Source organism: Oculina patagonica, chromosome 13 (genome assembly GCF_052425735.1).
Source record: "Oculina patagonica isolate OP01 chromosome 13, crgOcupat, whole genome shotgun sequence".
Classification (NCBI taxonomy): Eukaryota; Metazoa; Cnidaria; class Anthozoa; order Scleractinia; family Oculinidae; genus Oculina; species Oculina patagonica.
Genome location: NC_135770.1, coordinates 11,394,734 through 11,407,668, shown reverse-complemented (window position 1 = coordinate 11,407,668; position 12,935 = coordinate 11,394,734). Strand labels below are relative to the sequence as shown.

The window sequence follows — 12,935 nt, the reverse complement described above, 5'->3', positions numbered from 1 at the left end:
ATTTAACTGATAAATTATGTCTCGCTCGAGGGTCAGTCCAAATGATTCATATTGAGATAAAATAACTTGAGATCATTTAGCAACATCCGTTTTGCATGCAGACAAGTTATTAGTTTTCAGCTCTTTGCGCATGGCACTAGATCCTCCAAAAGGTTTTTTTCTCAGTGTGTTTGCTTAGTTTCTGTAGTTTATGGATACCATCAGTTATTTTACTTTACTGCATAATTCACGTCGTTTCTGCATTTCATTAGTGGTCAGTTAGAAGGTCATTTCTTTATTAACTGTCGGTCACCTGGATCGACACAAGCACCATTTAAGGCTTTTAGGCTAATTGACGTTCTTTCCGACGATCGACTTCTGCTGACAACCGTAGCACACTCAAAATCTTTGGCAACGTTGTTATCATTTTACCACTTGCTTCTAGATAAAATCAAGTCTGATAATGATGTCATAGCTAGCTTGTTTCCAGGGACCTTTTCAAAACTGGAGGCAGCTAATGTCATTCAGTTTTAGACTACGAGTTTAAGATTCTTGTGGGCGAATGGTCAACCAGGCGTAGACGAGTATATTGCTCGTAGAAAACGAAAACGACTCATCATATCTGTTGTTTTAGAAGAAATTTCTTTTGTTATATCACAAAAAATGATATTTTATTCACTTTTTTCAATACAGCATAAGGGGAAAGGAAGGTCGCTTTGTAAATCCGAAATATGTGACAAAACGCACCATAGCGTTGACAATCAGTGAACAGACAACGATGGCCCAGCCAATCAGATTCACGGAAAACATGTTTCTACTTGCAGTCAACAGTCAAGTTTTTGAGTAAAATGTATTGGCACCAAAATAGCCTTTCCATGCCTTAGGCTGCGAGCCTAAAATTGAGAACTGCTAAATGAAAAATTTTCTCATTCAATCACTCCAGAAACCTTTTTTTTAAATTATAGTTTTCTTTTTTAACATGCTTTTCTCATACAAGCATTTCAAGTAACTTGTTTCAATGAAGGGCATAAAAACAGAGAGAATTCAAATACGAATTTGTCACTGCTTATTGCTTTGAACTGTTACTGGCTACATTCATTATTCTCTTCGGCAAATTTACACTGCTACTTGTAACAAAATTTCATGTTTATCAAAATAGGTACACCCCTAAAGTGTAAACAGATAAAACTAGTTTCTTCATTCCATCACGACCTCCACTTGTAAGTTGTTTTGAGGTTTTCAAATCCCTCACGTTTTAACCGAGTGTTATAATTTTGAACTTAATTCACTCGATACCGCGCACGCTTTATTTTATGCACTTAGTAGTAAAAAGTTTTTAAGATCCATCCAATATCGGAATATTGAACACCCTCGAAATTGGCCCCACCGTGTACCAACGCATTTAAAATAATCTCTCTAACTGCGCTTGTGTTTGATGTATTTATGCATTACAGCAGTAAATTCCCACAGTGCTTACGAGTCAAAAGAATGAGGTTGTGCTTTTAATCAGTTGCAGAGAGGAAGAGAGGAACCCCTTTTGTCTTAGTACTTTGTGGCGCAGTCGCTTAGTAAACTAACAACGTGGAAACACTCATGCAGTCTAGTACCTCCCTTGTGTTTTCTTAACTGAGTGAAAATCTTGCTTCCTCTCACTAAACCACAATTGTTTACAAAGTTCGAGTCTTTAAAACCGCAAGCCAATTTTGTCCTTGAAATTGTTACTTAATTTTCTCACAGATTTGTTACATTTTTATACAATATCTCTTTAAGTAATCTCGGTGAGATTAGTAATTGTTGAACTTGACACGATAACTGCAACACTTCCAGCTGAGCTTTCCTTTGCTAAATATGGATTTATTTCGTCCACATCTGCTTTGGAAAATAAAGACATTATCAAAGTTTTACAAAAAAAAGTGCAAAAGTAACAAAACTGAGCATGTAACGGCAAAAAACATGTCCCGCATGTTATTATCTACATGGAGTCCGGCATCAGAAGAATGAACGCTACGGAATTCATAACATTTCACTTCAACTTAAAATAAATCCAAATTCCTTAAAATAATAAGCTTGCTGGTAAAACGTGTGAAAATAGAGCAGCAATATTGGAAGGTAGTCGTGTTCAGTAAAATGGTTAGAGTGAATATAGACATCTCATTGGTCGCCCTGACCAGAGCCCCTTTCAATTCGCTTCGCTGTCACAATGCGTGTCAACACGGCTGCTGACAGGGGCATCATATCGAAGTTGACATTGTAAACTGCTCTCGCAGTACATTCTGTATAGGGGGTTAATCGTCGAAATAAAGCGCTTTAGCTTTAGTCGTATTTCGCACTCGGAATGAAGTCCAGCCGCTTCACATTAGCAGCTACGCAGAAGGCTTTTCATTTCGTTGGTTTTCTCTAACATTCGTCGCGTCGACCACCTAAAAGTTCAAGTGAAAGGTGAGTTTTACTCGTAAGAAAGTGAAGTTTTGTGTAGTTCTGTGGTTCGGAAACATCTTGAGGGTTTTTTACTCGCAGTAGGATATTTTTTATCATTGGTTTTCATGTTACGATCAGGATCTCGAATGTTGCTGATGAGCCCAAGTATCTAGTCTGAACCACTTCTTGACCTAAGTGACACAAAATGTGCTGATTTTTGTACAGATCATATACTACGCTTAATTAAGCATATAATTGATGCATTTTAGCCTGACTGTTACTGCTTTAGACTCACTGAGCCTTTTTCAGCTGTTCTTGCCTTTGCCTTGTCCTTGAGCAGAGAGAGAGCAAAACGCAATAGGACGGCCAAAGTTACAGTTTTGCGCTACGGTGACTAAATTCCATCGATCGAACTTAGCCAACATTTTGAATTCATTTTACGTGCATTTTACAAAACATATGTGGCAAAGGACACAAAGTTTGCCCCCACACGAAGGTACAATGAATAAATGCAATTATTTCTCGTTTTAATCAATGGAATTACTAGCAAGGTCGAAACCAAAAGGGTAGTTGTATTTTCACTGGTAAGAAAACCTTTCTCAGATCCAACAAACGCACGTATAGTGTACTCAACGTAGAATTTTGTTCGACGGCTCGTCAATCAGGCAGAAAGGAAGACCAAATGTAACCACTGGGTAAATTTAATTTATAATTGTCAGCTCATGTCGAGAGTTAAATAAACTTCATTAAATCGGTACAGTGACAAATACGAGGCGCGGAACAAGCTGTAAGGAAATGCACGAAACGCCTATGCCACGGTCAAGAGATTTGTGAGTGATATTTGCTCGTAAGATGCCATGAGCTCTCAATCGAGGGCTTAATAGCAAAGCTATTTCGGCCAGATCACGTCCATATCAGGAAACGCATTATCATATGTATTGCATGCTCCGTGCATAACAATCGTTTCATATAAAGAAGTGCTAATAGGTGTTTTATTCAAACATAAACACTCGTTACCTTATCTACCCATCTAAGACAAATACGCCTTCGCCACTGATTTCATTTGAGTTGATTAGATTGACAAAGGTAATTAGCTCGCAGTTTGCACGTTGCTGGCTGTATATAAACCGTCTGAAGGAATGAATTTTAAAAATTTGTGCCGCCGATGTTATAAGACTTGGAAGTTGGGCATGAACTTCTAAATAACCAACAAAACAATATTCGTTCCTTCAGTGTGAGGTTTTTGTTCTATCAACGTTGTTCCACGTTTTTTATCTGAAATCTTGAGTCTCCATCATTACTTGTATTGGAGAAATTGCGGAGAGAGGGGTCAAGAACTATTGGTATTATTATAGGTCGGAAAAGAAGTTTTGAAGAGAATTAACACCGTCGAGAAATTTAAGTGTCTTAAAAGACACATAGGCAGTGAATTGCATAACATCAGCTCTGACACTGACATATATTAACTCGAGTTTTTGGCGCCTTCAATCCTCAATATGTAGACATAGCTATATATACTCCGGTTGCTTTACTGCAAAAGCGAACAGAAATTGATTCATAAGCAGTCTTGTAATTAGGGGTTGTCAGGGTTTTGCTTTTCTAAAAAAACAATTCTAGCATTTTGCGGGGTTTTCCTGTTCTAATTGCTGAAGAAAATTTATTGTTTTCTATTTCTTTGTTTGCGCTATCATTCGTGCCATTTAGCTATTCGAGCGCTTTGTTTTTTCAATTCTTTTCTTCTCGGCATTGAATCAAGCCACCTTCAAGAGAATTCGCCGATTTGCTGAGAGTTATTCCCAGTGGAAATGACCTTCGTGGGGGCTTGTGCAGACATAAAGTTAAACAATATGTAATTATAAGCCAATCTCTGAATTAAAAGCAAAAAACAAAGAAACGGTCTCCGTAAGAATATTAGGCAAATTCCTCGCGCCTCGAGAAATATGCACTATGCAAAGATGGTGGAGTAATATTCTTCAGCAGTGGTCTATCAGTCGCAGCTGTTTCAGTAAGCCCTTTGGATAATAAGCGGAAAGTGGAAAATCTAAAAGTTTGTGAATTGGTAACAGTTTATAGTTCCTACACGCTTCAAAAAGGATTCACCTTATGTCAGTGGTAACACAATCTATTCATCGTTTGCGCTACTCTTCGCCTTTAGCATTTCAAGGCCGATCATTCAACTCTGCAGACCTTACACAAAGACACAGAAAGCGAGGAATACATGTTGTTCGGACCTCACACTGTCGCTTGCCGGCGATAGTAGATTTGTTAATGACCAGTTATTTTTGTTGTTATCACATTTTACAAGAGCTTGTAACCGAACAGGAAATATAATTAATGCGTAGTAAGTGGCAAGTTTAGGACGTCACTAGTCATGACCCCTCCTGACGGCATGTGACAAAACTGCAACCTTTAATTAAAACTGATCCCGGCAATGTCCTCCATGTGTAAAGAATACTTTTGTACGTTGAATACAATTGTTTACGTTAGTTTACCTGACAGATCTTTTTGGCCCCCAGCGTGTTTGTGTTGTCGAATAATTGTAAATTAGTTGCTTTGTTCAAAGTCAATCTTGAAGACAAAGTTAGCTAACCTTCGGAACTGAGACGCTGCGTTGTTTGGGCAGACCAATTACCCAGTTTACGGTAAGATTAGACGTTTGGGTTATTTTTAACGCTTGTTTTAGGCCAAAACCTCCACGGGATCTTTAATCAACTCGAAGCCGCCAACTCGTTAAAAACAAAGCCAGTTGTAGTGGAGAGCCCGGGTCGTTCTCTCACGCGTGGGACTCAACAGCGTGGTGGAACTGATTTCGCGTGGCGTTGATGGCATTTAACGACAGAAATGTCATTATCATATAGTGTGTACTGCAGTCAACATAATGCAAGAAGCATCTTGAGCTATGTGGCTTTGTGTTTGGCATTTTTGTGTGGGTGGAATCAGCTATTTAGCCTATAATGTTCCGCCAAGAATCACACTGCACGTCCACTTGCGATTCGAACAGGCCGAAAGGCTTCAGTCTTCTTTATTTGAAAATCATTTCATACAATTTCCTGGTTGTATGCTCATATAATTACACAAGTGAATAACTTGGTTATAGCTTCTTTCTAAAGAAATATAGGGTATCATTAGCATTAATTTAAAGAATTTCATGTGTCTGAACGTTTTCGTTTAAAAAACTCCGCGTTTGACATTGTGCTTGGTGACCTCAGTTTAAATCGGTCAAGCATGTGGATGGTAGTATTAAAGTTTTTGTTGTGACAGTTTACACGTTTATAAGGAGCAAGCTCGCCTGTTATCTTTTGTCCACAAAAACTGAAGATAAAACTACTTGAACAAGTTGTATTTTGTTAAGGCATTCGTCCAACTCAACTGGCGATTTGCCAGCACGGAAGAATTTGTACTTTTGTGGGGGGTTTCCATTTTTTTAATGTCAAATTCTTCAGCGTAGTGCAACATCATTAATCGCATAGCTCGGCTTGGCCGTTTCACGTGTTTCCATGGCTCGGTGTAGCTAGCAAATTGCCAAAAATGTGAAGCATGACATCAACGGAACGAGGATAGGGCAACCTTTAACTTACGGTGCTCAGATGCAGGTTAAGACAAAGTATTAAAAATGTCTATCGTGATTATCGTTACCTCAATTTGCCCATATTTACGTAGTGGTTTAATGCCATTAAACGACTACCTAAATATTCGCAAATTATTTCGCAGGAAATTCATAACGTTATGATGCATTTACAAACCAGGAACATTTTTTACTGTTTTAATCTTCAGCGGACAATAAAAAGAGCGTGCAGAACTGCGGAAAGAGACACTCCGACCGCGACCCTCCAAAACCGTTTCAGCCTTATACTGCTCTAGAAATTGTGAACTTTTAACTGTGAACCATATAAGCGTATATATAGCCTCTATGGCTTTCAGCGATAACCGATAAGAGCAGAAGTTTAGGTTAATTACCATCGTTTCAGATAGTATCTCGTAACGACTCACGGCCACCGGTTCTATCCGGGGTGCGGTTTTCAAACTGTTTTACCAGTTTAAAAGTTTCGCGTGAATTTTACTTATTCCCTGAGGCTATAAACACTGTACTGAGTCATCTAAAAACTAGCTAGTGAATGTAACCTATTAAGTTCCTTTAGTTCCCTAAGGTTATTTTGTTTGGCATTAACATTTTGCCGGTTAGAACTTAACACAAGGTCGCCGTATCCATCAGCTAGTGATCAAGAGCCTTAACATTGACACAGTAAACTGAAAAGCTGCATATTGCTCTCAAAGCGTATCTTAGATTTTAAGATAAGGGATATTGCGTTTTCGTCGGAAGAGCTTTTGATTGTCTTTTTACTGATATTGCTTTAAAATTCTTAAAAGCTGTCACATGTAGTTTGTTTCATCTGTCGAACGATCCTTTCATTGTCAGTGAATTCGTTGAACGACAACAGATTGACAGCACAGTAAAGACAACATTTTCGCCCGGACAAAGCCCCGTGCAAATAGTTTTTCAAAACAAGTGACCTGTCGACAGCTAGTGTTAAATTAATACAAAACGCTTCTAATTTTACTCCAATGATACTTGCTTCAGAAAATGGATCAAAATCGTGAGAAAATGATTGCCAGATAAAAACAAACCAAAAATTAAAAAAGTAGATATTCATTTTCTTCTCTGCGGTTAGTGACCGTTAGTTAATTGATCACGACTTTTTAGTCTTCATTTAATTTTTAGTTGCTTTCTGTTACGAACTCTTTTAACGTATATTTATCGATATATAACTTCGGCAGTTTACCGCAGAAAGGTCGAATTGATTGTCCTCTTGAGAAAGGTTTAGAAAACGGAAATTTTTGGTTATCGTGAGAATGACAATAATTAGGTTCTCAATTCGCACCCTTTTATAGTCCTTGCGGCTCTTAAGAATCCGTTTAATTCATTTTTAATAGCGTGTGTAATTATTGGGTAACTTCCGTTTTGAAACGTATAAATAGACCTCCTAGCGAGTTCCTATACTTACAGCCTTTTGTCTTAGAACGGCTCAGAACGGCTCAGTTCAGATCACCGCTGTGAAGAACATTCAAGGGGCCTGCTCTTACTAATCCAAAGTTTCATAAAAACATATAGCTCTAACTGAGATACGAACTTTTATAGCACGTGCAGAATTTCTGTTGTTCCACAAGGTGCGTTGTTCGTCAAGAATCTTGTCCTTTGCACCCCTGAAGACAGATCATGTCGCCACTAAATGTTTTGGATGAATTCTTTTCATTGTAGGACGCCTGTGAAGGTTGATTGTCTTTGCGTGTGTTGTTTATAAATTTCGCTGTAACAGTTGAAGCAAGGGTTCGTGCTCGGTGTTGAGTGTTCTTAAACCACTGCACAGCTTCGCGCAGTTGACCCTCTGATCTTCATTCCGGGGGTTGACATACGGCGCAGGGCTTTTTATGGAAAGTAAGCAAATATTGGAACGTGATACGGCAGTTATTTAATTTGCTTTACTCAGAAACAATATAAGTGCTGCGATTTTTATCGTAAATTGTTTTGAGCATGCAGGTTAAGGTTCTGTGAGAATTTTTTTGTGAAACAAGACAAAGCGCGCAGTGAACCGAGAGCATCATTTCATTAATTCAGGTAACTTTACTAAACGAATTTCGATCGTTACCAAAGTCGATGAAAACATACAGACTGCGTGGATAGATGTGTTTAAATGTGACACGATTTAGGACGGGAAGTCAAGATTCTTGAGTTCAAATGCCTTTTATCTCTTTTATCTTTGGGGAACACTTAGGTTTAGATCGGATTTAGATGGTATAAATATCATTCCTTTTGAGCCATTAAGTCATTGAGTTTGTTTCTTCTTCTCTCAAGGAGTTCGTGCTTGGCATGAAAGATGTTGATCGCTCGGCTGTGGTGTTTATTCTTTGGAGCAACGATATGTTTGGGAGTACCGTCCCTCTATTCAGATCATTCCACGAGCGCCAAGCGTTCGGAACAATTTAAAGCAGCGGAGCAGACCTTGCTGCAAAAAATGGGCTTACAATCTCGCCCCAGACCGAGATCAAAAGACAAAGTACCTCAGTTCATGCTCGACTTGTATCACAATCACATCAATGATCCAGAGTGGATTTCTACCAATTTTAGAAACAAGGGAGAATGGACCTTTGCCAACACCATCCGGGCATTTGATCATGAAGGTGAGTGAGCCATAATTCTGTGGAAGAGACGGAGTATTTAGCTTGGCAACATCTCATTTGTAAACGTGACAAAGCGGAGACCAATGCAGTGTTAGTTTTTTCCCCCTGTGTTGCCTTCCATGAGAACAAGTGTTAACTATGTTTATTTTTGTTTGTACAAAAGGTGACCATCTGCCTGCTCCGGTGTCAGGATTGCCTGCAAACAGATGGAACCTCTTCTTCGATATTGCCTCTCTTCCCAGCCACGAAACCTTAACGGCAGCAGAGCTTCGCTTGACGTTTTCCAACAAAACGGGCCATTCCAATAAAACCGACCCAGAAAGGCAGCATCGTGTGAATATATACCAAGTGCTACTGCCGGCAACAGCTGGGCACCCTGCCATAACCCGTTTAATAGACACGAGAAGAACAGCTGCACAAGGATTGGAGAGCTTTGACATTAGACCTGCAGTTCAACATTGGTCACTACATCCAAATGAAAATTTTGGCCTTGAAGTGCACCTGGACGCGAATGGTAAAGTTTCTTCGAACGTTCACGTGCACTCTGACGAGAAAGCCACTACCGACAGGAAGCCGCATCTTGTCACGTTCAGCCACGATGGGGCGCAGCACGTTTATCGGCGCCGGCGCAAACGAAGAAGTACGGGCAACCGTTCCGTGGCGAAAGAGGGTAGCTACTGTCAAAGGCTTCCCCTGTATGTGAACTTTGTAGAAGTTGGATGGAATGACTGGATTGTTGCGCCACCTGGCTACAAGGCATTTTACTGCAACGGTGAATGCCCATTTCCCATCGCAGACCACTTGAACACCACGAACCACGCCATTGTGCAGACCCTTATGAACAGTGTGAACGAAAATCTAGTGCCACGCGCCTGCTGCGTGCCTACAACGCTGAATCCCATCAGCATGCTCTTCATGAACGAGCACAGCAAAGTGGTGCTCAAAAACTACCAGGACATGGTGGTAGATGGCTGCGGATGCCGGTGAACGGAAGGGATGACAATTTTTACATCCAGGTACTTTCCCTGATGCTTAAGATGTTACATTGCTCCTATCTTAAGACACAAGGCGAATTTCTTGCCAAAGTGTCCAAAGTCACATAAAGGGACCAGTCGACCCTTGGTAGTAACCTGCCGTCAGTCAAGTCAGGGTGCTATGGCAAGTACCGACTGACCAGATACGTGGACCACATCAATGAAATTGCACGTATATTATGGACAAGCCGGAGAATTTATAAATACATCAGAAAACTTATGTACATACCGACTGTCGACGGTAAATTAAACGTTGACTAAGTAAAATAGAGACCATTGAAATTATGGACAGCAATGGATACTAGAACCTTGATATCCTAGGTCAAAGCTGCTAAAATAGCCAAAAAGTAAATGGCTTTTGTCCATTTGTGTTATGTAATATCATAGCAGGATTTCCATAAAACTTCCACACAAATATAAAAAAAGTTATTCCATATGGTAAATTAATTTTCTTGGGAAGAAATGATGAAAAGAAAAAGATTTTTTAAAACCTACGTTAGGTTACACTTTATCGAAAACCATAATTGGTCTTCCCGCGTCCCGAATATCATTCCTTGCCTCGTATACCTACTAATATTCACTAAGATATATGCCGTTATAGAACAAATAAAGACAGATCGATGCCATTAGTTCTGTTAACTAAAATAATGTATCATATATTTAAGAGACGGAGATAGAATCCTAATTCTAAACAAAGAACCGTATTCTTTTATATTGTGCGTCAACCAGTCTCTTATTTAATACCTGGTAAACTAGAATTATAAACAAGACTTAATTGTGTGACCCACAAGTTAAAAGAACACTTGGTCAATAAATCCGATGTATAGTTTCTTCCTTTACAGTTTGTGATGACAAATATCTAAATAAAAATGAAGATTGATTAAGTCAGTTGAGAGGGGTGTGATTGGTAATGAGGTAAAGGGCGCATGCTAAACGTCAGTCATCTGCTTATAGACTTACTACCATGGGGTCCGCTCTGAAGGCCCGCTGGAGGTCTTATAAAAGAAATTGCGTCTCATCAAAAGTATTTTGTGTTGTATTCAGTTTTATTGGTTTTGGCTTCAGGAATGAGCATTATTAAACTGTGGAATGCAACAAAGTGCGCACACTAAAGAGCCGGCCTCCAGCTCTTATTATTGATCCGCGCTATGCTTAATGAATCCACTAACAGCAATTACCACTGTTGAGTTGTGTCTCAACAACTGACCATCTGCTTAGCTCTTTCATTCTCGAAGCTTTTCTGATTCGTTTTCTTTTCGAGTTTATAGTATAATTTGTTATAGTGATGGATTTCTCATTAGCACTCCTCGTGCCCACTATCAGTGGTTAATTTTCGGGCAATTTGCTTTGTTGTTAGCGGCGTTTGCGGCTTGTTTATAACTGGAGGCTATTTACACCTCCTTGAGAGCTTCATAACGCTGTTACTAACCGACTTTTAATTACTTTTGTGCAATGAGCCCTTCGCGCTTCGAGTAATTCTTGGGGTACCAAACGTATCGCTTTCCAATTGTCTTTTACCGACGGCAATGACAATTCCAGACAACGAATTGTCATTGTCTAAATTTAAATACTCCTTTAATTAAAACTTAAAGTTTCTCTTGAAGTGCCGATTTTATGTTTTGACGGGAGCGAGTGAGCCGCATCTTGTTTTAAATACCAGAATGTCTGCTATTTGTATGACGAGGTCTCTGTTAGCAACATGGCATCGAGCTGTACTCCGATGAAGGATGGAATTGGCAGTGGGCTAGCTATTGAGTAAGAATGGGGCATTCAATTTGCTACCCCATGCAAAGACTGACAATTTTGCGGGAGGTAACAGAGTAACAGAGTCCTGTGTATTCTTCTCCGATGTTCATTATTCGCAATTCATTCGTAATCAACACAACACTTAACACACAGGAGACCAAACTGAATAGAATTTTAGCGGCTTTTCACTCTGCTTTACATAACTTGAACTGTCCCTCAGTCTAAGATTTGACGGAATCAATTTAAGATGTCCACTTCAGCAAAATGCTATTTGTGATGCGGTCCTAATAACCAGCCTTATTATCCAGCTCAGCCCAATAAAGTGCGTATCACCCGGGAAACGAGTAAAAATATCTCAAGGTATTTGTTTAGCGGCAAGATATTTGTTCTCGTTTTAGTCCCCTTGGGCGCCGCTGCACTAACCCTGGTCCCAGAGAATTTCTTTCTTCTTTCTTTTGTTCTTCTACTAAAGCTAAAAAGCCGTTGCAACTCCCTTTTCAGTGAAGATTGATTTAGAAACAGAAAAGAGAAAACCTCCGAAACCAGGGTACCGCCCCGCTAGGCCAGATAAACTTTTTCATAAAACAGCGGTTTTCTCGATTGACCTTTCCTAGCAATTATTTGTTTGCTTTAATTTACGTCTGCTAATCTTTTAATTGGCTAAATATATGCTCTGTAACTTAATTAAAGCAAACGTGCTGTTTTTCCAACCATTTATGCAGGGGTCTAGGCAGGATCAAAACGCCGAAAACCACTTGTAACCTGGCTATTTTCCCACTAGCCCTGTTCGCATTGTTTCAGTTCAACAAATTCTTATGATTTAGTTGCGTTTGCTGATTATGTTTTGACTGGGAACCAGATGTGATTATTGTGGTTTGTCTTTCCGAAAATCATTAACAACGAACTGCCCTAAATCTCCTATTAGACGGTTGATTGTGCTAACTGTAATACACTAGCCGCAAGTTGACCTCTGTTACGAGCGCACGGCGCTCCTGAGCAAAGCGAGGGTGCAATCTACGATAGGCTGATTGCCTAAATTCCCTCCTCTCCTCTCCCAGCGAGTTAGGACCGTCTGAGAATCAGGCTAAACCTACAAGTGACCAACCTAACAAATTTACAGCTTATATCGGAAAGGATACAAGAAAGTTCTCAGAGTAAATGGAATGAAATGTCCAGTTCAGTGTTAATGAAAAAGGAACTGCTGTTGACTTTTAACTCTTGTACTCATATACTGACTATATATAGCTTCACCGCGGTCAAACGTCTGAGGCTGTTTTTGTTTTCTTATTTCGAGAGAAATCATTCAGGTTAACGGTAAGGTAAGGATATGTAAAATAGCTGCTGAGGGTAAATATATTTTTCAGTTCCCTCAAACGGGATTCTTTACTTTTAAAATGCTCCGCACCCGAAAAAAGATGCTTTGACAATGGCGCCGACAGTTGGCATTTCGCCGTTTTCAAACACTTAGAACTTTTTTAGTAAAGTTCCAAACAATTTAGTAAACCAGGAGAATACTTGTTAAGTATCGAACTTTGAACAGTGGAAATAAAAACCTTATCTTTGAAGTAGTTTTCTTATTTT

The 12,935-nt window shown here is 39.5% G+C and overlaps 1 protein-coding gene across 10 annotated transcripts in view; it reads left to right on the top strand.

Moving 5' to 3' along the window:
- The window catches only part of LOC144636159 (bone morphogenetic protein 2-like), a 34,747-nt gene extending 24,251 nt beyond the window's left edge, over positions 1-10,496 (top strand). For 6 of the 10 annotated variants that reach the window (XM_078495306.1, XM_078495303.1, XM_078495304.1 and 3 more), the window contains 2 exons: positions 8,249-8,574; positions 8,738-10,496. In XM_078495306.1, the coding sequence (XP_078351432.1) occupies positions 8,271-8,574; positions 8,738-9,561 (1,128 nt within the window). In that variant the 5' untranslated portion in view covers positions 8,249-8,270 and the 3' untranslated portion in view covers positions 9,562-10,496. Of the gene's footprint in view, positions 1-1,979; positions 2,419-2,460; positions 5,040-5,075; positions 8,012-8,248; positions 8,575-8,737 lie in introns of those variants that run through there. The other 4 variants (XM_078495313.1, XM_078495309.1, XM_078495312.1 and 1 more) reach the window with 4 other exon arrangements.
- Positions 10,497-12,935: the final 2,439 nt, after the last annotated feature.